Below are 20541 nucleotides of genomic sequence, written 5' to 3'. Positions count from 1 at the left end.
TACATAGTGATAGTAGTACATGCCAAACCAAAAGTCACACGACAGCACTAGTATGATTTGCTTAAATTAAAACAAGACAATATTGTATGATTTACTTAAAGCAAGATCAGCACCGGCTTGACGGCATTTTCGCGAGCACCACCGGAGGAGCTCGAGATGAATGGATATTGAGGGGACGACATGCGTTGATCTTGATCTTGGCGGTGTTTTTGCGTGTCTTGTGCAGAGTCGGTTTGGTGGAGGAGAGGAACGCAGCTCATGGTGCAGGGGGAAGGTTGGAAGAGAAACCGTAGCATATCAGATGGGTTGATTGTGGGGCCCGCAAATCGTGTTTTATGTAATTTTCAACCATACCATTTTTTGCGTAAAGTTGTAAAAAAACCATTTTTTGCGTAAAGTTGTAAAAAAAATGTCTACGTTTAGTTTGTTGCTAAATTTAGTACATACATGAAAAATTCTGTAAAAATTTTAGCAATATTGTTATTTTTCTAAAATTTGGTAAGGTTTATTTTGGCTACAATCTGAATAGTGCCTTAATCTTTTTCGCATTGAATGTTGTGCTACCGCCGGGCTCCAAAATAGTTCAATGCCGGTTGCAGGCTGTTGCTGCAACTGCAGCATCTACAACTACAATGCCAATTGCAACTAAAGCGGCTCTTACGGCTCCATCAAATTAACACACATCAGTATAACATCATCTTCCACATAATCTGAATTAGGTAATCATGTATATAGAACAAGATTAAGTTTAGCAAAAAAAAATTACTACAGTAACACAAATTGTTCCCCAACACTTGAATTAATTAATTAGTTCGATTGCCAGATGCAAAGACATCCAGCTAGCAGGGTGCAGAAGATTACTCCAAGATCACCAGGTTCCCAGAATTTATCCTGCAGAAATACATGCATACGTACATACATGCCAAACCAAAAGTTACCGTGACAGAATTATCACAAAGCATAAAACAAAAATTAAACCAAGACGGTACATATGACATGATTTTTTACTATACTTACTGGAGGGATGATCTGGTGCGCTTGCGCTTACGGTTGTAGCTCCTGGCCTCCCGCGACATGCGCTCGACGTCCTCCTTCTTCAGCCGCCCACTGTGGTTGGTGATGGTGATGCTGTTCTTCCTCCCCGTGTCCATGTCCTCCGCGGACACGTGCAGGACGCCATTGGTGTCGAACTCGAACGTGACGTCGACCTCAACCTCTTGGCTCTCTCGCACGCCGACCTCAGCCTCCGGATCGCCTTCTGGTTGCTCCTGATGCTTTCTTCAGCCACGTCGTGCTTCCGGATGAACTCGTTGATGTAGTGCTTCACCATCGCGTTGTCGAAGTCGGCGCCGCCGAGGTGAGTGTCGCCGGCGACGGCCTTCACCTCGAACTCGAAGCTGCTGCCATTATCGCCGCTGTTGCTGTTGTTGCCCGGACGACCAATGTTAAGGAGGGAGACGTCGAGGGTGCCGCCACCGAGATCAAAGATGAGCACCGTCCTCCCAGCTGCACCGCCGCCGCTGGCCGGCGGCGGCGGCATCTTGTCGAGGCCGTAGGCGATGGCGGCGGCGGAGGGCTCGTTGATGATGCGCATGACGTTGAGGCCGGCGATGGCGGCGGCGTCGAGGGTGGCCTCGCGCTGGGCGTTGTTGAAGTAGACGGGGACGGTGATGACGGCGTCCGTGACGGGCTCGCCGAGGTAGGCCACGGCGGCGTCCCTCGGCTTGGAGAGCACCATGGCGTTGATCTCCTCGGGCACAAACTGCATCTCCTTGCCCTCATGCTGGACCACGATCGTCGGCCTGTCGTCAGGGCCAGCGACGACTTTGAAAGGCCAAAGCTTGATGTCCTCTTGTACAGATTTGTCGCTGAACCGGCGGCCAATCAGTCGCTTCGCTTCTGCAATAATTTTAAGTCATGCAAGCAATTGGGTGAAACAAAAATAGCCTAGTTCCAGTAATAATTTAAGTATAATATTTGTAGTATGCTACAAATGTAGTTGCATATATGAAAATGAAGTACTTTGTATACACAAATCCCCTAGATAGATGTGAAGTGGAGCAGATAATGTGGTAACCAAATCAGCCAGATCCACTCATCAAGTATATTGAGGCAATATATATTTTTATTTGGCCGTCATATCCCTTGCTCGTTCACAAATTAATCGAACATGTCAAAAATCTGAAGGGACATCTCACATCCAAGTCCAACAAACCAAATACACCCCTAAATTTAAAGGGAAGGGTTTTCTTGGCCGGAGTATATATGAACAGGAAATATGAACACCATTAACCGGAAAAAAAATCACACGAAGAAGTATGAACAGGCAGCAAGAGTAATTCAGAGGCCCTGCACATTACACATAGCAGTACAAGTTCCTGCTAGTTCTTGTAAGATCGAAGAACAATAACAAGAAGCTAGCATAGTGGATATAAAGGAGTGAGTGTTTTTCTGACCGAAGATGGTGTTGGTGGGGTTAAGTGCGGCCTGATTGTCGGCGGCGTCGCCGACGAACCTGTCGGCGGCGGTGAAGGCGACGCAGGAGGGGGTGATGCGGTTGCCCTGGTCGTTGGTGATGACCTCGCTGCGGTTGTGCCGCCTCACCGCCACGCACGAGTAGGTCGTCCCGAGGTCGATGCCGATCGCCGGGCCTCCGCCGCCGTCGCCGTCGCCGCCCTTCTTGGTAGTGCTGGAGGCCGCCATCGTCTGATCTCCGCAATCAGAGGCGTTTGGGTCAAATGGAACGAGGAACGAACCGTCCTCTTGAAGGACCATAGTCCATGATGTAGGGCCACCTGTCAGGGACAGGTCTCCACGTCCCTTGTCAGAGCCTCATAGGAGCTGCGCCCCCTTTCCACGGCTCAATGAAGTTCAGAAATCAATCAATTACTTCCTCCGTTTCACAACGTAAGACTTTCTAACATTGCCCACATTTATTTAGATGCTAATGAATCTAGACATATGTATGTGTTTGTCGGAGAATAAACTCCTCCATCAGAGGACCATGAGGCCCCTCATTGTGAGTTCGGCCGGGGGCAGCGGGTGAGATTCGAGGGTTTGGTGAACGAAGCTGTGTGACCTTCAGGGGGTTCCATCCCCAAAGACGATGATACAAAAAGGGTTTATACAGGTTCGGGCCACTGAGAAGCGTAATACCCTACTCCTGTGCTTGATTGATTGAGTGTAGAACACCAGTGCTTGGGGTTGCGAAACTCAAGCGCCAGTTCGCTTGGGAGTCCCCCCCCCCCCCCCCACTACTAGGCCTGGACCTCCTTTTATACCTCAAGGGGTTACCACATGGGCCCAACAACCTAACCTAGCTCCGGTGGAGAAGGATTACAATCTTTTCATTAAATGCATGTCTTGTCTCTTGACTTGGGAAGCAAGCAGACGTCATCTTGATGATGAGGCCTGTCAAATCTTGCCACCTGAAAAGGGGGGGTGCCCTTGTCAGTCACCATTTAATGGGTGAGGACTTCTGGGCTCCTATTACACCGGGAAACGGGAGCCTTGCTTTGACCAGAGCGGGAGGACCGACTCCGGCTGGGATAAGAGGATGAGAACCTCTCACCATCATTATTTGATGGGACATGTCAGGCTGCACGTCGCCTGACACACGAGCAGCGCACAGGCGCACTACCCCAGTCCCATCGGTCATTCAACCGGTCACAGACCGGTTGAGTGCATTGCACACCACATTAAATGCGGCATGGCGCGACTACTCGGGCCGCCATAAATGCGGGTAGGTGGGCACCTGGAGGCGGACACTTAACCCACGTACATGGTGACCTAGAGAGGGGGTCGGGGGAGCCCGACCCCTAGTCACGGGAGGGGGCGACCGCCGCCTGACCTCGGGCCCGATCCCCCCTCGGGGGAGGGCCACGTGGCGCCTGAGGCAGCCTTCTCCCTCTAGTCTCAGCCAGGGAGTGGCCGCCGCCCCACCTTGGGCCTGACTCCCTTCTCGGGAGGGCCACGTGGCATCGGGGGGCAGCCTCCTCCGACTAGTCTTTGGGAAGGAGTGGCCGCCACCCCACCTTGGGCCTGACTCCCCTCGGGGGAGGGCCACGTGGCATCGGGGGGCAGCCTCCTTCGACTAGTCTTTGGGAAGGAGTGGCCGCCACCCCACCTTGGGCCTGACTCCCCTCGGGGGAGGGCCACGTGGCATCGGGGGGCAGCCTCCTCCGTCGAGTCTCGGCCAGGGAGTGGCCCCCGCCCTACCTCGGGCCTGACTCCCCTCGGGAGAGGGCCACGTGGGTCTGGGCGCAGCCTCCGTACCCTAAGCTGGGAGGGGGCGGTCACTGCTCCACCCGGGCGTCACCCTCCTCAGGGGATGCCACATGGGTTTGGGGGCGACCTACTCGCTCTAAACATGATACCCCCGGGTCCATATCACCGATAGTGTTTAGATTCATTAATATATATATGTATATGTGCAATGCTAGAAAGTTTTACATTGTAAAACGGAGGGAGTAATATATACTCCCTTTGTTTCTAAATATTTGACACCGTTGACTTTTTAGTACATGTTTGACCGTTCGTCTTATTCAAAAACTTTTGTAAAATATGTAAACTATATGTATACATATAAGTATATTTAACAATGAATCAAATGATAGGAAAAAGAATTATTAATTACTTAATTTTTTTAATAAGACGAACGGTCAAACATATTTAAAAAAGTCAACAGTGTCAAATATTTAGAAACGGAGGGAGTATTTCCGTAGCTTGTTCATGAATTTTCTATTTATTAGATTATTTCAGCAGTCTATTAATAGAGAACTCTACCGGCTTTGAAATTTCATTTAATCGGATAAAAAGAAAACGTATAAACCCATTGTGGTTAATCTGTGAGTTCACGTATAAATTAATAAAATTTATAAATACAATGAATTCGAGTGCAAATGTCTTATGGAGATGTTTATAGGGGTAGTGTGCGTGCACGTTTATCGGGATGAGCTTGTGTTTGTACAATGTTTTAAAAAAAGAGTATTGTAAAGAGGCCAAGTAGAAATTACTCCACCATGTTGATAGCGAAAAAAAAAAGTATTTTGATTGATAGATCATGATGGAACCAAATTACAACGGTGAAGATCTAATGCTCTCTTTTGTTTCTTCATATATGACACCGTTGACTTTTGAACCTATGTTTAACCATTCATATTATTAAAAGATTATCTAATTACTATTTATTTCATTCTGACTTATTTTATAATTACATGATTTTTAAACATGACTTATATGTTTGCATATTAGCGTGAACAATTTGAACAGGTTATTGCTAGGTTTTAGGTGAACCTTCAACCTACCATCCTAGTTTTGCATAAGGAGGAAGAAAGTGCGGATGAAAACACCGGTGACGGTGACCTTCCTGATGTTGGCTGCAACAATGGCTAGGTCCTCTTCTTTGGCAACAGGGAAGTCCTCTTCTCCATCGTTAGCATCACATGAAGAGGTTAGAATTTAGGGTTTCAAGATAGGAGAGGGGCTTGGGAGGTGGAAGAGGAGGGTGTCCCTAGGGCTAGAGAGATGACCGTGGGTGTCGGTCAACCAACAGCGATGGGTGGGTGGCAAGGTAGTGGGGGCACCGTAGGTGCTGTCAGGATGTAGGCCGAGGATGAGTAGGGTTAGCGGTGGGGGCAAATGAGGCCATCGGGTTAGGAGGTGCAGATGGCAACGACAAACCCAATGAAGTGAGCTACAGGAGATGGAGAACATGAGGCGAGGTGGAAAATGGCACTGCATCCTAAGCTTGTGAAGACAAACCCAATGAAGTGAGCTACCGGAGATGGAGAATATGAGGATGGAGAACATGAGGCGAGGTGAAAAATGGTACCGTATCCTAGGCTTGTGAAGACGGAGATGTTCCAAGGCTTGTGAAGATGGAAATGGAGAGCATGAGGCGAGGTGAGAAATGGTACCTAGGATTGTGAAGACGGAGATGTTCCTAGGCTTGTAAAGACGGAAATGGAGAACATGAGTCGAGGTGAGAAATGGTACCGTATCCTAGGCTTGTCTTCTCTTGTGAAGAAAAGACGGAAATGGAGAACATGAGGCGAGGGGAGAAACGAAACATGGCTTGTGTGGGTTGAGAAACACACATATTTCCTCCACTCCTCGAAACACTAACTCTACCAATCCTAAGAAATAGCGTTGGTGAGTTTCATCGTCTCATCGTCGGTATTCAGTTGCTGCGCCCTCAATCTTGCCAATGTTCTGCATCACCGGTGCACTGCACCTACCGGACCAGCGAAGCTGCCTATATACTCCCTCCATCCCTAAATGTTTGACACCGTTGACTTTTTAAAATATGTTTGACCGTTCGTCTTATTCAAAAAATTTAAGCAATTATTAATTCTTTTCCTACCATTTAATTCATTGTTAAATATACTTTTATGTATACATATAGTTTTACATATTTCACAAAAGTTTTTGAATAAGACGAACGGTCAAACATGTTTAAAAAAGTCAACGGCGTCAAACATTTAGGGAAGGAGGTAATATGCGTCAAACATTTAGGGAAGGAGGTAGTATTTGGTACATGCCAGTTCCTGGCTATTTCTGCTACGACTACAATCTACAAACGCCAAATGCAACTTAAGATTAATTATGGCTCCATCAAACACATGTCAGTATGTCATCATCTTCGGCGCGCATTAGCTCATTTAGATAAGTAGTCACTAGACCAAGATTAATTTTAGCAAAAAAAATTAGTAGCACAAACTTTCCCCGTCATTGAAATCAGTTCGATGGGCAGATGTAAGACATCCAGCAAGCAGGTGCAGAACATCATTCCAAGATCACCAGGTTCCCAGAAGTTATCCTGCATAGTAGTTCATACCAAACCAAAAAGTCACAGACAGCACTAGCATGATTTGCTTAAATTAAAACCAAACCAAGATAATATTGTACTCCCTCCGTATTTTAATGTATGACGCCGTTGACTTTTTGACCAACGTTTGACCATTTGTTTTATTTAAATTTTTTATGCAAATATGAATATATTTATGTCATGCTTAAAGAATATTTGATGATGAATCAAGTCACATTAAAATAAATAATAATTAGATAAAATTTTTGAATAAGACGAATAGACAAACGTTAGATAAAAAGTCAACGATGTCATACATTAAAATATATGGAGGTAGTATGATTTACTTACCGTATAGATGATCTGGCCCTGTTGTAGCTCCTGGCCTCCCGCGCCATGCGCTCGACCTCCTCCTCCTTCAGCCGGCCGCTGTGGTTGGTGATGGTGATGCAGTTCCTCCGCCCGGTGCCCATGTCCTCCGCGGACACGTGCAGGACGCCACTGGCGTCGAATTCGAACGTGACGTCGATCTGGGGCACTCCCCTGGGCGCCGGGAGGATGCCGGAAGCACGAACTTGCCGAGCAGGTTGTTGTCGAGGGTGCTCGCGCTCTCGCCTTCGAACACATTGATGCACGCGACGGTCTGATTGTCGAATATGGTGGTGTAGCGCCGCACATTCTTGGTCGGGATGAAGGTGTTCCTTGGGATCACGACGCTCATCGTGTGATCGAGACCGACCTCGATCCCCAGCGAGAGGGGCGTGATGTCGCGCAGGATCATCACCTGCTTCTTGTCGTCGGCTTCGTCGGCGTCGCCGTTGAGGACGGAGGCCTGGATGGCGGCGCCGTACGCGACGGCCTCGTCGGGGTTGACGTTCCTGCGGAGCTTCTTCTCGTCGAAGAAGTCGTGGATCATGTTCTGCAGCTTGGCGTCCTCGAGGCACTTCTCCACGGCCTTGACGCACCTGCCGAAGAGCTCCTTGTTGAGCTCCTCGAACCGGGACCGGCTCATCTTGCCGCAGAAGTCGATGCCGTCGTGGAGCGAGTCGACCTCGATGCTGGCATGCGTCGTGAAAGACAGCATCCTCTTGGCTCTCTCGCACGCGGTCCTCAGCCTCCTGATCGCCTTCTGGTTGCTCCAGATGCCTTCTGTTGCCACGCCGTGCTTCCGGATGAACTCGTTGATGCAGTGCTTCACCATCGCGTTGTCGAAGTCGCGCCGCCGAGGTGAGTGTCGCCGGCGACGGCCTTCACCTCGAACTCGAAGCTGCCGCTGTCGCTGCTGTTGTTGTTGCCCGGACGACCAATGTTAAGGAGGGAGACGTCGAGGGTGCCGCCACCAAGATCAAAGATGAGCACCATCCTCCCTGCACCGCCGCTGGCCGGCGGCATCTTGTCGAGGCCATAGGCGAGGGAGGCGGCGGAGGGCTCGTTGATGATGCGCATGACGTTGAGGCCAGCGATGGTGGCGGCGTCGAGGGTGGCCTCGCGCTGGGCGTTGTTGAAGTAGACGGGGACGGTGATGACGGCGTCCGTGACCGGCTCGCCGAGGTAGGCCACGGCGGCGTCCCTCAGCTTGGAGAGCACCATGGCGGAGATCTCCTCGGGGACGAACTGCTTCTCCTTGCCCTCATGGCGGACCACGATCGTCGGCCGGTCGTCACGGCCAGCAATGACTTTGAATGGCCAAAGCTTGATGTCCTCTTGTACAGATTTATCGCTGAACCGGCGGCCAATCAGTCGCTTCACTTCTGCAATAATTCAAGTCATGTTAAGAATTTGGGTGAAACATAAATCAATAATTTAAGTCATGTTAAGCAATTGAGTGAAACATAAATAGCCTAGTTCCAGTAATTTATAATGTTTATAGTATAGACAAGATAGGAGCTATTTTTGGTCAATTAGTCAAGTTCAGTTAAACTCTGGCGGAGTTTATATCCCAATTTTTTCTTCAAACTTTCAATTTTTCCATCAAATCAAAACTTTTGTACACACACAAACTTTCAACTTTTCCATCACATCATTTCAATTTTAACCAAACTTTCAATTTCGGCGTGAACTAAACACACCCTCTTTTAAAATTTCTGACCAAGAAGTGCCGAAAAGACCGAAATTTCAGGAATTTTGGAAGAACCGAAATGACCGAAATCAAAATAGGCCTGGTTTTGAAGTGATCGAGTAGATGTGTGTACAATATAAGCAATACTAATAATTTGGAAAAAAAATCAGCCAGATCCATTCATCTGGTATATTCAGGTAGTAATTCTTTTTCGGCCGCCATATCTTTTGCAAGCCCACAAATTAATCGAACATATGAAACATCTGCACGGGCATCTCACATCCAACCTCATCCACCAAACCAAACACAAACTTAGTTTAAAAGGAAGGTTTTTCTTGGCCGGAGCATTCCATTAACAAAAGGTAAAAAAAAAACCGCAGAAGCATGAACAGGCAGCGAGAGAAATTCAGAGGCCCTGCACATAGCAGTACTAGTTCGTGCTAGTTCTTGGAAGATGGAAGAACAATAACAAGAAGCTAGCATAGCAGTATAAAGGAGTGAATGTTTTTCTGACCGAAGATGGTGTTGGTGGGGTTGAGCGCGGCCTGATTCTCGGCGGCGTCGCCGACGAACCGGTCGGCGGCGGTGAAGGCGACGCAGGAGGGGGTGATGCGGTTGCCCTGGTCGTTGGTGATGGCCTCGCTGCGGTAGCGCCGCCTCACCGCCACGCACGAGTAGGTCGTCCCGAGGTCGATGCCGATCGCCGGGCCGCCGCCGCCGCCGTCGCCGCCCTTCTTGGTGGTGTTGGAGGCCGCCATCTGATGTCCCTCCGCACCGCAATCAGAGGGCGTTTGGGGTTTAGGTCAAATGGAAGGAGGAACGAACCGTCCTCTTCACGGATGAGGCTCCTTTCCGAGGGACGTGGGCCATAGCCCATGATGTAGGCCCCACCTGTCAGGCTCCACGTCCCTTGTCAGAGGAGCTGCGTGCCTGCGTCCCCTTTTCACGGCTCAACGAAGTTCCAAATTTTTTTTTTTCAAACTTCCAACTTTTCATCACATCAAATCTTTCATACACACACAATTTTTCAGTTACAGCATCTCTAATTTTAACCAAAATCTAAACTTTGGGCCGAACTAAACACAGCCGAAGGCAGTCGGTGAAATGAATTTTTTTTGTGTCACATCGAATGTTTGACTGGATGTTGGAAATAGTTTTTTGGACATGAATAAAAAAACCTACTAATTTCATAACTCGCCTGAAAACCGCGAGATGAATCTTTTAAGCCTAATTAAGCCGTCATTAGTATATATGGGTTACTGTAGCACTATGGCTAATTATGGACCATTTAGGCTTAAAAGATTCATCGCGCGATTTACATGCAAACTGTACAATTAGATTTTATTTTTATCTATATTTAATGCTCCATACATGTGTATAAAAATTCGATGTGATGGTTTTGCGAAAAGTTTTTGGGAACTACGGCTTTGTTTAGTTACCAACTTTTTTCTTCAAACTTCCAACTTTTCCCTCACATCAAACTTTTCTTCACACAAACTTCTAACTTTTCCGTCACATCATTCCAATTTCTTCAAACTTCTAATTTTGGCGTGGAACTAAACACAGCCTACATAGGGCGGAAGGCTCACAATATTTGGGTTTGCTCGTCACATATGATATATGGACACACATTTAAAGTATTAAACATAGTTTAATAACAAAATAAATTGTAGATTCCGCTAGTAAATTGCGAGACGAATTTATTAAATTTAATTAATCAGTCATTAGAAAATGTTTAATATAGCACCACATTATCAAATCATGGCGCAATTATGCTGGTCTTGTTTGGATGGGCTAAAAAGTTTTAGTCTCTGTCACATCGAATGTTTAGACGCTGATTAGAAGTATTTAATGTAGACTAATGACAAAACACATACCATAACCTTGGACTAATTTGCGAGATGAATCTATTGAGCCTAATTAATCTATAACTAGCATCATATAGGCTAATTATGGATTAATTATGCCCCGCGGATTAGCTCTTATTAGTACAATTAGTTTTGCAAGGAGTATATGTTTAATACTTCAAATTAATACCCAAACATCTAATATTTAGTCCCTAAATTCAAACACCCCAACCCTGCCAGATTGAGAACCACACACACAGGGGCAGATCCAATGTGGGTGCAGGGGGACTCGAGTCCCCCCTACACCTACAAGATCCATGGATATCCCCGGGAGCACCTCCTTTAGTTTTTTCACCATAAATAATAAACTAAAGGTTTCTAAATGGTTGGAGGTTGAAGAATCAGTATAATTGAGCCCCTCCAATTGTTCCTCGATCCGCCCCTGCACACACACACGTCTCCTTTTCGATGTCCCATACTCTGTATGAACTACTCTGGGGGAGCAGCTAGCATTCGATGGTTGACTGACATCTCCACGTGAAGCTCAACACATGAATCTCTCCAAAGCATAGATAGCCCCAAGGCCAGTACGAGCAACTCATGCTTTTTTTCAGCCTCGCGTCTACTCCGACCCAAAGCTACAACTCGGTGTTACGGTGAGCAGTGTTGCGTCCCATCGCGTCCACCGCGGAAGACCACTACGGGGAACCAGGGATCCGGATCAGCTGCAGTAGTAGTATGAACTGCAGACTGCTGCTACTTTGTATCTAAATCTGACGGTAAGAATTGGTTTATCTACTATAGCAAAAGTACTGTACCATAAAATATTATTTAGGATACTGTACAGTGAACACTATAGCAATTGATCTGGACCATTGATCATAAAATTGAATGGATAAAAATGCATGCAGTCCTAAGGTGCAGTCCTAGTTACAACTGCACCCGTAAATCCAGGGTGTAAGGGCAAGGGCAATGTATAATTTACATACACATCTTAAGTGGGACCCATAGATAATAGGGTTAATTAGATATGTGCTAAAAATTATCAGTTTTAAAATATATCATTACTATTTATGTATTTACGTATTTGTAATGATACCCTTGCTACTTGTTTATAATCTCAGTGGTACCAACAAAATACGTATTTTGCATGTATTAGACCAAAATACCCTAGTCTTCTACCTAACGAATCCCAATTACGACCTCCAGCGAGGTGTGTGGAGAGGATCCACGACCTCCGGCTGCCGCACCACTTCGACAACTTTGGAGAAGCGTCACCGGCGGCAACAAGATTCAGGTGAGAGAAAGGGGTAGAAGAGGGAAGAGAGGTAGAAGATGAGGGTATTTTCATCCAATATATGTAAAATGAGATTATATTAGTAGTGACACAACTGAAATTATAAACAAGTAGTAATGGTATCATTATAAAACGTAAATAGTAATGGTATATTTTAAAAGTAGCAAATTTTTAATGGCACGTATCTAATTAACCCATTTTTTTCCTAACTGGCATAAATGGAACGACTGAAGCATATGAAAAGTCTAATATAAAAGCCTTTTCATTTTGTGGCTACTTTCAACCCTAATAATACTTAGCAATGCAAAAAAACTAGTGTACTTTGAAATTACCAAATTTTGGTAGTGCTAGATATGTTTAGTTTAGAGCCTTGTCAAATTTTAGTAGAATTTTGAAGAGTAAAAAACATCTAGAATTGTGAAAATTTGGGTGGATAGTAAGATTGTGTTCGGTTTGTTGTTATACCAAATTTTTGTAATGTCAAAATGGCTAGGTTTGTTGATACTACACCAACAATGTGTGTTGCCTCGCCGACAACTATTCTTAAAATGGCTAGTTTCAGGGGTACTATATGAGACTCGGTATGAATATTGGTACTGGTACTGAGCTTGGAGTTGGTTTATGTGTAAGTTTTTTTTTTTTGTGGGGGGGGGCGGGGGCAATATGATTTCCTGAATTTGGAATATCTTGGATTCATGGTATAGAGTTGCTGAATATTCCTGTTAGAGAACAGTACAGGACAGTGCAGAGTAAAAATGGGCCAGACGTACTCTTGCCGTTGGTGAAATCATCTCTTGGAGGATTAACTTGCCATCGGTGAAATACTCTTGCCTCAAGTAAAATCTGAAGCCTGAATAATATTCAACTTAGCTAGCCCCTTTTAAAGTTGCCTCCGGGAGTACTACTGTAAATTTTGTGGCAACTGCTACTTCTACTCTGAATAGGTGGAAATAATGCTGCGAGATGATGGAGGCAGCCTGCTTTGTCTGGACTATGACGATTTTGGAGGGAAGAACATCAATGGTATAGTTTGCTACACATTGTATGCAGGTCGCCTGAAGATACACAGGTCTTTAGAGTATTTGCACAAAAAAAAAAAAGCAAGTCGCCTGCAAGCTGCATGTTATGTTTCTCCTTAATTCCTCGGAGCATGAATACCGGAGATTATGCTTTCAAATGCGTTTCGATAAGGGTTTTAAATCTCTAGCTATAATTGTTTAAGAAGGATCCTAGCTATTTTGTTCTCATTTATAATTTAGTCGTTATAGCATTATTTAACTAGCTAGAGCTGTCTCTGTAACTGTCTGAGAAGGTAAATCACTTTTTTTTTTTTCCGATGGTGTGGCTGGCTGTCTGCCTCTGCCTCTGCCACCTGTCTGTAATACACGGCCCAGATTATCAGTTCAAGACTCCCTGTTAATGTTCTCCCATGTTATTTACAGGATCTGGCTGGTGTGATTCTTCTGTATAGCCATAAAAGTGTGCAAGAGAGGAGTTGAATAAATGAACAACAGTTTTCTCTCGCCAGAAAAAATGCGTCCAACATTTATGCATCTTCCACAATATATTGTCATTGCTAGATTATGTTGGAGTTAGACTAATATTTAATTTTATACAATTATACGTATATTTCACACTGTTGCGAAAGACAATATAAGACGGCAAGATGAGACTAAAATAACGGTAACGAGACTGTCGAACGAGGTGTTCCTCTCTTTTGCCAAAATTTAATCATACAGTACAGAGAATTCCATCCAAGAAACCGATTTCATAATAAAATGCAAAATACAGAGCTGATTCGTCGACTAGCTTGTCATCTAGAGCATCACACAGAATGGAGCTTCTCGTAACCACCATGCGGACGACGAGACGGCATGACGGCGCGGCAGCACGAGAGGAGGCGGCCGGCGAGGGTGCGCCGCCGCAGCGCGTCGCGGTAGACGCGCACCTGGTCCACCAGCCACTCCTGCGCGGCGGCGTCCGAGTCGAAGGCGGCGAGGGCGCGGGCGAGCACGGCGGACGCGCGGTCCTCGTGGCCGAGCAGGAGCTCCAGCCTGGCGCACTTGGCGTGCACCGCGGGCTCGCGCGGGCACGCCGCCACGGCCGCCTCGGCCACGTCGCGCGCGCGGCGGGCGCCGCCGTGGCGCGCCTCGAACGCGATGTAGCGGCACCAGAAGCCGCCGTCCTGGTCACCGCACAGCGCGCGCCACTCGCTGAAGAGCGCCCTGGCGAAGTCGACGTTGCCGGCGTGGTCGGCCTCCATGGCGATCCAGCCCCGGTAGATGCTGCCGTAGTCGGCGTCGCGCTGCATCAGGCCGCCGCGGAGGAGGCCCCGCGCCTCCACCATGTCGCCGTACTCCGCGTACAGGTTCAGCGCCATCTCGCAGCAGCGCACGGCGCGCCCCCGCGCGCGCGTCGGGTCGCCGTCGACCGTGTCGAGGAACTCGTACACCCGCCGCCGCGCCTCCACCTTCTCCATCAACACAAGATCGATCGATCGATCGAACGTCGACGAAAGGCTCAGAGAAGAGATCGATGGAAGAGAGAGTTGATGCGGATGGATCGTTCGTTCATGGATGCGATTTGTAGCTGCATCGCGTCTCTCGCACACGCGTATCCAACTCCGACTTCGACTTGATGTCGGACTCCGTTGGCTGTCACGTCCAAGATTTCTCGTTGTCCGATTCGGATTCTGAATCAGAGCGTCGATCTGAATATATATGTTGGACACGAAAGCCATCTCCTGAATCCAAAGCCACAGCTGCAATAAGTAAGCAAAGCTAGACCTCAACTGCTGGTTCATCGGTCGTTGCTGCGCGCGCGCCGCCGTCGTCGTCTCGGCTACCGGTGATGTCGATCCAGGTCGTCGGGCCTCCACCAGTGCCGCCGCCGTCGGCGCCGCCTCTCCCACCAGAACGTCAGCTCAGCGGCGAGTTCGTCGACGTCGAGCTGGGAAACGTGAGCTCCACCGTCGTCGACGTCGATCCCTTGCGCCAGCTGGTCACGCCATCAGCTCCGCCTCTCCCTCCTGAGACGATGAACCCACCGCCAAGACGTCAGCTCACCGGCGAGTTCGTCGACGTCGAGCTGGGAAATGCGGGCTTGTCCAACGTGCAGCGGCGGCGGCGGCAGCGGACGACGGCGCGGAGCGCCGACGACGAAGATGGGTTGTGCAGCATGGTGTGCGCTGCGGTGATCGTGCTGATCTTCATGGTCGCGATCGTCGTGTTGCTTAATAAATATGTGTAACTCACCTCGTGCGCAAGTTAAACGGAGCAGACACATTTTCTTATAATTAATTAATTAATTCCTATTTTATTTTAAAAAGTATATTAATATGATATTTGCAAAAAGAAAAACGTTTGGTTTAGTAGTTTTAACGGTGTGCACGTGAAAAACGAGAGAAGTGAGTTGGAAAAATTGGGGGAAAAAAACTCAGCCAGTCGTGTCTTCCACTATGTAACATGTCCATTTCTTTTGTAAAATATAAATTTGTGTGAAGCAAATTACTCCCTACGTTTGTTTTCTATGATACCTTTGACTTCACTTTTAACGTGATGTTTGATCATTTATCTTATTAAAAAATATGTAAATATTATTTATTTTGTTCTGATTTGCTTCAGCATCAAAGAAATTATAAGCAACTATAATCTTGACTTATACTTCTATATTTTGTAAACTCTACCAGCAGAATGCCCAAACATTATTACGGAATTTTATAAAATAATCACATCATCATATTGCACATAAAAATATATTTCAAATATTATAGCTTAATTTCAGAATTAGTTTGATGTTTTTTTTGTCTTTTTATATTTTTTGCCTAAAAATTTTAAGCGGACTCAATTAGTAGCTATTATCATTCAGAGTTCAAACAATATGCAGCTATTTGGAGAGAGGATGGACAGAACTTTAGGGAGTTGGTGATAGGATGGTGGACTGGTGACAGATGCACTCGTTACTACCAGTACTCTCTTTTTTTAAAGAAGTATAGAAAATAATATTTGTTTCTAATTTATAGTGGTGTCAGAGAATACAAGAAGGTTACAATTGGTGCAGAGACCTCACAAAGAGTTGGCAACAAACAGATTATTCGATTCATTTTGCTTCTGACGGAGAATATTCTAAGCTGAACACTAACTGCTGCTGTCAAAACTTGCGACTGGAAGAGGCCCTCTACCCAGTGGGTGCACATGTCAGTGATTTAAAGTCAGAGAGAAGTAAGTGAGTTCCACTTTATTTAGTTTCTTAATTAAATGGACAAACCTGTGGATTGACATGAAATTAAAACGCGGCTCCTTGAGAACAAACTTCAATAAAAGCTTCAATTTCCTTCCACAATACCAACTCCGTTAAAAAATATCCAAGGTATTCTAGTTCTAGACAGAGAACAGCTAAATCATGTGATAGATAGATGATCCTCTCTCAAAACACGAGTTAGAGAGAAGTAAGTTAGAGGATCTTAATCCCCTGCGATTGATATAGATGATTTGCGAATATATGAGTGCCTCGCAATGATTTCCTTCCTGCAAAATTGCCATTACAACAATAGTTCAATATATAGGTTATCAGCATCGAAAATGTACTTTTAGGCTTTTAGCAGGTGATTACTTCTATTTTCAAATCCATCTTCTGTAGGGTGGAAAGCAGTGATTTCATCATGGGTGCATACCCAAGCAGCAGCAAAAAACCTAAGAAAGGAGAATACTGAAAAGGAATACTATTAAAAACATGTTTTTAATAGATAACATCATTGACTTTTGAAATAGCATTTGATCATTCGTTTTATTTAACAATTTAGTATGAATATGTTAAACTATAAGTCATAATTAAAATTTTAAAATAAGTCACAACAAAATAAATGATATTTATATAAACTTGTCATAAGACAAATGGACAAGTGTCGAGCTAAAAGTCGATAGCGCCATCTATTAAAACGGAGGGAGCATAATGTTGAGTTGTGATCCAAATTCATTTGCACTTAATAAAGGCCAGCTTCTGCCGTAGCGGAGCGAAGGCTGAAGCTGGCCCATTGGGCTGTGCGCCTGGGGACGCCCGGGGGTGCGGGGGCGGAGCCCCCGCGGTACGGATCATCATCCCTTTTTAGGGTTCCACTATATATATATATACCTCTTGTAAGCCGCCGTGCGGCGACGTAACCTCACCTCAGATATAGTGAAGATATTTTGCTGGCTGGCGCCCGTGGTTTTTTCTCTCCTATTTTGGGAGGGTTTTCCACGTTAAATCTCGTGTCTTTTGTGATTGATCTATTGTTCTTTATCGTTTGTTCGCCTATCGTTTCATAACAAGTGGTATCAGAGCTGGTTCCCAGATTAGGGTTTCGCGATGGCGTCGATGAAGTATGATCTACCGCTGCTAGACTACAAGACGAGATTCTCGCTGTGGCAAGTCAAGATGCGGGCTGTTCTGGCGCAAACTTCGGATCTTGATGAGGCGCTGGAAAGCTTCGGGAAGAAGAAAACGACTGAGTGGACCGCTGAGGAGAAGCGGAAAGATCGTAAGGCTCTGTCGCTAATCCAACTTCATCTATCTAATGATATTTTGCAAGAAGTGTTGCAGGAAAAGACTGCCGCAGAACTTTGGCTCAAACTGGAATCGATCTGCATGTCTAAAGATCTAACCAGTAAGATGCATATCAAGATGAAGTTGTTCTCGCACAAGTTGCAGGAGAGTGGTTCTGTGTTGAACCACATATCGGTCTTCAAGGAGATCGTTGCCGACCTAGTGTCGATGGAGGTACAGTTTGATGATGAAGATTTAGGTCTTTTACTGTTATGCTCACTGCCTAGTTCATATGCAAATTTTCGTGACACCATACTTTTAAGCCGTGATGAACTAACCCTAGCGGAAGTTTATGAGGCGCTCCAAAATAGGGAGAAGATGAAAGGTATGGTTCAGTCTGATGCGTCGTCCTCTAAGGGCGAAGCATTGCAGGTCAGAGGTAGATCTGAGCAGAGAACCTACAACGACAGCAATGATCGTGACAAGAGTCAGAGTAGAGGCCGTTCTAAATCCAGAGGTAAAAAGTTCTGTAAGTATTGCAAAAAGAAAAATCACTTCATTGAAGAATGTTGGAAGCTGCAGAATAAGGAGAAAAGGAAATCTGATGGTAAGGCCTCTGTTGTTACCAGTGCTGAAAACTCTGATTCAGGAGATTGTCTTGTTGTTTTTGCTGGTTGTGTTGCTAGTCATGATGAATGGATACTTGATACTGCATGTTCGTTTCATATCTGCATTAACAGAGATTGGTTTAGTTCTTACAAGTCTGTGCAGAATGGAGATGTTGTGCGCATGGGAGATGATAACCCACGCGAGATCGTGGGCATTGGCTCCGTTCAGATCAAGACTCATGATGGCATGACACGCACGCTGAAAGATGTGAGACACATACCAGGGATGGCGAGAAATCTCATCTCTCTCAGCACACTTGATGCAGAAGGATACAAATACTCCGGTTCAGGTGGAGTTATAAAGGTATCAAAAGGTTCTCTTGTTTACATGATTGGTGATATGAATTCTGCAAACTTATATGTCCTTAGAGGAAGTACATTACATGGTTCTGTTACCGCTGCTGCTGTTACTAAAGATGAACCTAGTAAGACTAACCTGTGGCACATGCGTCTTGGACATATGAGTGAACTTGGTATGGCAGAATTGATGAAGAGGAACCTGCTGGATGGCTGCACTCAGGGTAACATGAAGTTCTGTGAGCACTGTGTTTTTGGTAAGCACAAGAGGGTAAAATTCAATACCTCAGTTCATCGCACCAAAGGTATACTTGATTATGTACATGCTGATTTGTGGGGGCCTTCTCGTAAGCCCTCTCTTGGTGGTGCTCGTTATATGCTTACCATTATTGATGATTACTCTAGAAAAGTGTGGCCCTATTTCCTGAAACATAAAGATGATACATTTGCTGCTTTTAAGGAGTGGAAAGTTATGATAGAAAGGCAAACTGAGAAGGAGGTAAAAGTACTTCGCACTGACAATGGTGGTGAATTTTGTTCAGATGCTTTTGATGATTACTGCAGGAAGGAAGGCATCGTTAGGCATCACACCATCCCGTACACTCCACAGCAGAATGGTGTAGCTGAGCGCATGAACCGAACCATCATCTCCAAGGCTCGTTGCATGCTGTCCAACGCTCGCATGAACAAGCGTTTTTGGGCAGAGGCTGCTAACACCGCCTGCTACTTGATCAACAGGTCGCCTTCTATCCCACTTAATAAGAAAACTCCCATTGAGGTATGGTCTGGTATGCCTGCTGATTATTCACAGTTGAGAGTTTTTGGATGCACTGCTTATGCTCATGTTGATAATGGAAAATTAGAGCCTAGAGCTATTAAGTGTCTATTTCTAGGTTATGGTTCAGGAGTAAAAGGATATAAGTTATGAAATCCTGAAACTAACAAGACCTTCATGAGCAGGAGTGTTGTTTTCAATGAATCTGTTATGTTTAATGACAGCTTGCCCACAGATGTCATACCAGGTGGTTCAGATGAGGAGCAGCAATATGTTAGCGTGCAGGTGGAGCACGTGGATGATCAGGAAACTGAAATTGTTGGTAATGATGTTAATGATACTGTTCAGCACTCACCTCCTGTTTTGCAGCCTCAAGATGAACCTATTGCCCATCGCAGAACAAAGAGGAGTTGTGGAGCTCCAGTCCGTCTTATTGAGGAATGTGATATGGTTTATTACGCTTTTAGTTGTGCTGAACAGGTGGAGAATACTTTTGAGCCAGCCACATACACTGAAGCTGTTGTTTCTGGAGACCGTGAGAAGTGGATCTCAGCTATGCAGGAGGAGATGCAGTCTCTTGAGAAGAATGGCACATGGGAGCTTGTGCACTTGCCAAAACAGAAGAAGCCTGTTCGTTGTAAATGGATCTTCAAGAGAAAGGAGGGTTTATCTCCTAGCGAGCCTCCGAGGTTTAAGGCAAGGTTAGTAGCAAAAGGTTTCAGTCAAATTGCTGGTGTTGATTATAATGATGTGTTCTCTCCGGTTGTAAAGCATAGTTCAATTCGCACATTCTTCAGTATTGTTGCTATGCATGATCTTGAGCTTGAGCAGTTAGATGTGAAGACAGCATTTTTACATGGAAAGCTTGAGGAGGAGATATACATGGACCAGCCAGAAGGATTCATAGTACCTGGTAAGGAGGATTATGTTTGCAAGTTAAAAAGATCTTTGTATGGTTTGAAACAGTCTCCTCGTCAATGGTATAAAAGGTTTGATTCATTTATATTGTCACATGGCTTTAAGAGGTCTGAATTTGATAGCTGTGTGTATATTAAATTTGTTAATGGATCACCTATATACTTGCTGTTATATGTTGATGATATGCTGATTGCTGCCAAGAGCAAGGAACAAATCACTACATTGAAGAAACAGTTGAGTAGTGAGTTTGATATGAAGGATCTTGGTGCTGCTAAGAAAATTCTAGGTATGGAAATCACTAGAGACAGAAATTCTGGTTTGTTATTTCTTAGTCAGCAAAGCTACATTA

General features: G+C 45.6%; 2 protein-coding genes and 1 pseudogene across 2 annotated transcripts; 1 reads left to right on the top strand and 2 right to left on the bottom strand.

Annotated features, from left to right (window-relative positions):
* Positions 1-792: 792 nt before the first annotated feature.
* Positions 793-2774, bottom strand: LOC127754277 (heat shock cognate 70 kDa protein 1-like). The gene is made up of 3 exons (XM_052279755.1): positions 2457-2774; positions 1018-1899; positions 793-891 (listed from the first exon to the last, which is right to left on the bottom strand). Exons 1-2 carry the CDS (start codon positions 2701-2703, stop codon positions 1097-1099), a joined length of 1050 nt encoding a protein of 349 aa, XP_052135715.1. The 5' UTR covers positions 2704-2774; the 3' UTR covers positions 793-891; positions 1018-1096.
* A 3858-nt stretch (positions 2775-6632) lies between these two features.
* LOC127754276 (heat shock cognate 70 kDa protein-like) lies at positions 6633-9625 on the bottom strand (annotated as a pseudogene).
* Positions 9626-14861: 5236 nt separating this feature from the next.
* Positions 14862-15260, top strand: LOC127754651 (uncharacterized). The gene has a single exon (XM_052280219.1). The coding sequence runs from the start codon at positions 14862-14864 to the stop codon at positions 15258-15260; it is 399 nt and encodes a 132-aa protein (XP_052136179.1).
* The last annotated feature ends 5281 nt before the right edge of the window (positions 15261-20541 follow it).

Source organism: Oryza glaberrima, chromosome 11 (genome assembly GCF_000147395.1).
Source record: "Oryza glaberrima chromosome 11, OglaRS2, whole genome shotgun sequence".
Taxonomy (NCBI): Eukaryota; Viridiplantae; Streptophyta; class Magnoliopsida; order Poales; family Poaceae; genus Oryza; species Oryza glaberrima.
This window is presented reverse-complemented; position numbering and strand designations above follow the sequence as displayed.

Coding starts and splice junctions, on each gene's coding strand:
- LOC127754277 (XM_052279755.1), bottom strand. CDS start 2,703: ATGGCGGCCTCCAGCACTACCAAGAAGGGCGGCGACGGCGACGGCGGC. Junction 1,900..2,456: donor CCCCACCAACACCATCTTCG/GTCAGAAAAACA, acceptor AAATTATTGCAG/AAGCGAAGCGACTGATTGGC.
- LOC127754651 (XM_052280219.1), top strand. CDS start 14,862: ATGTCGATCCAGGTCGTCGGGCCTCCACCAGTGCCGCCGCCGTCGGCG.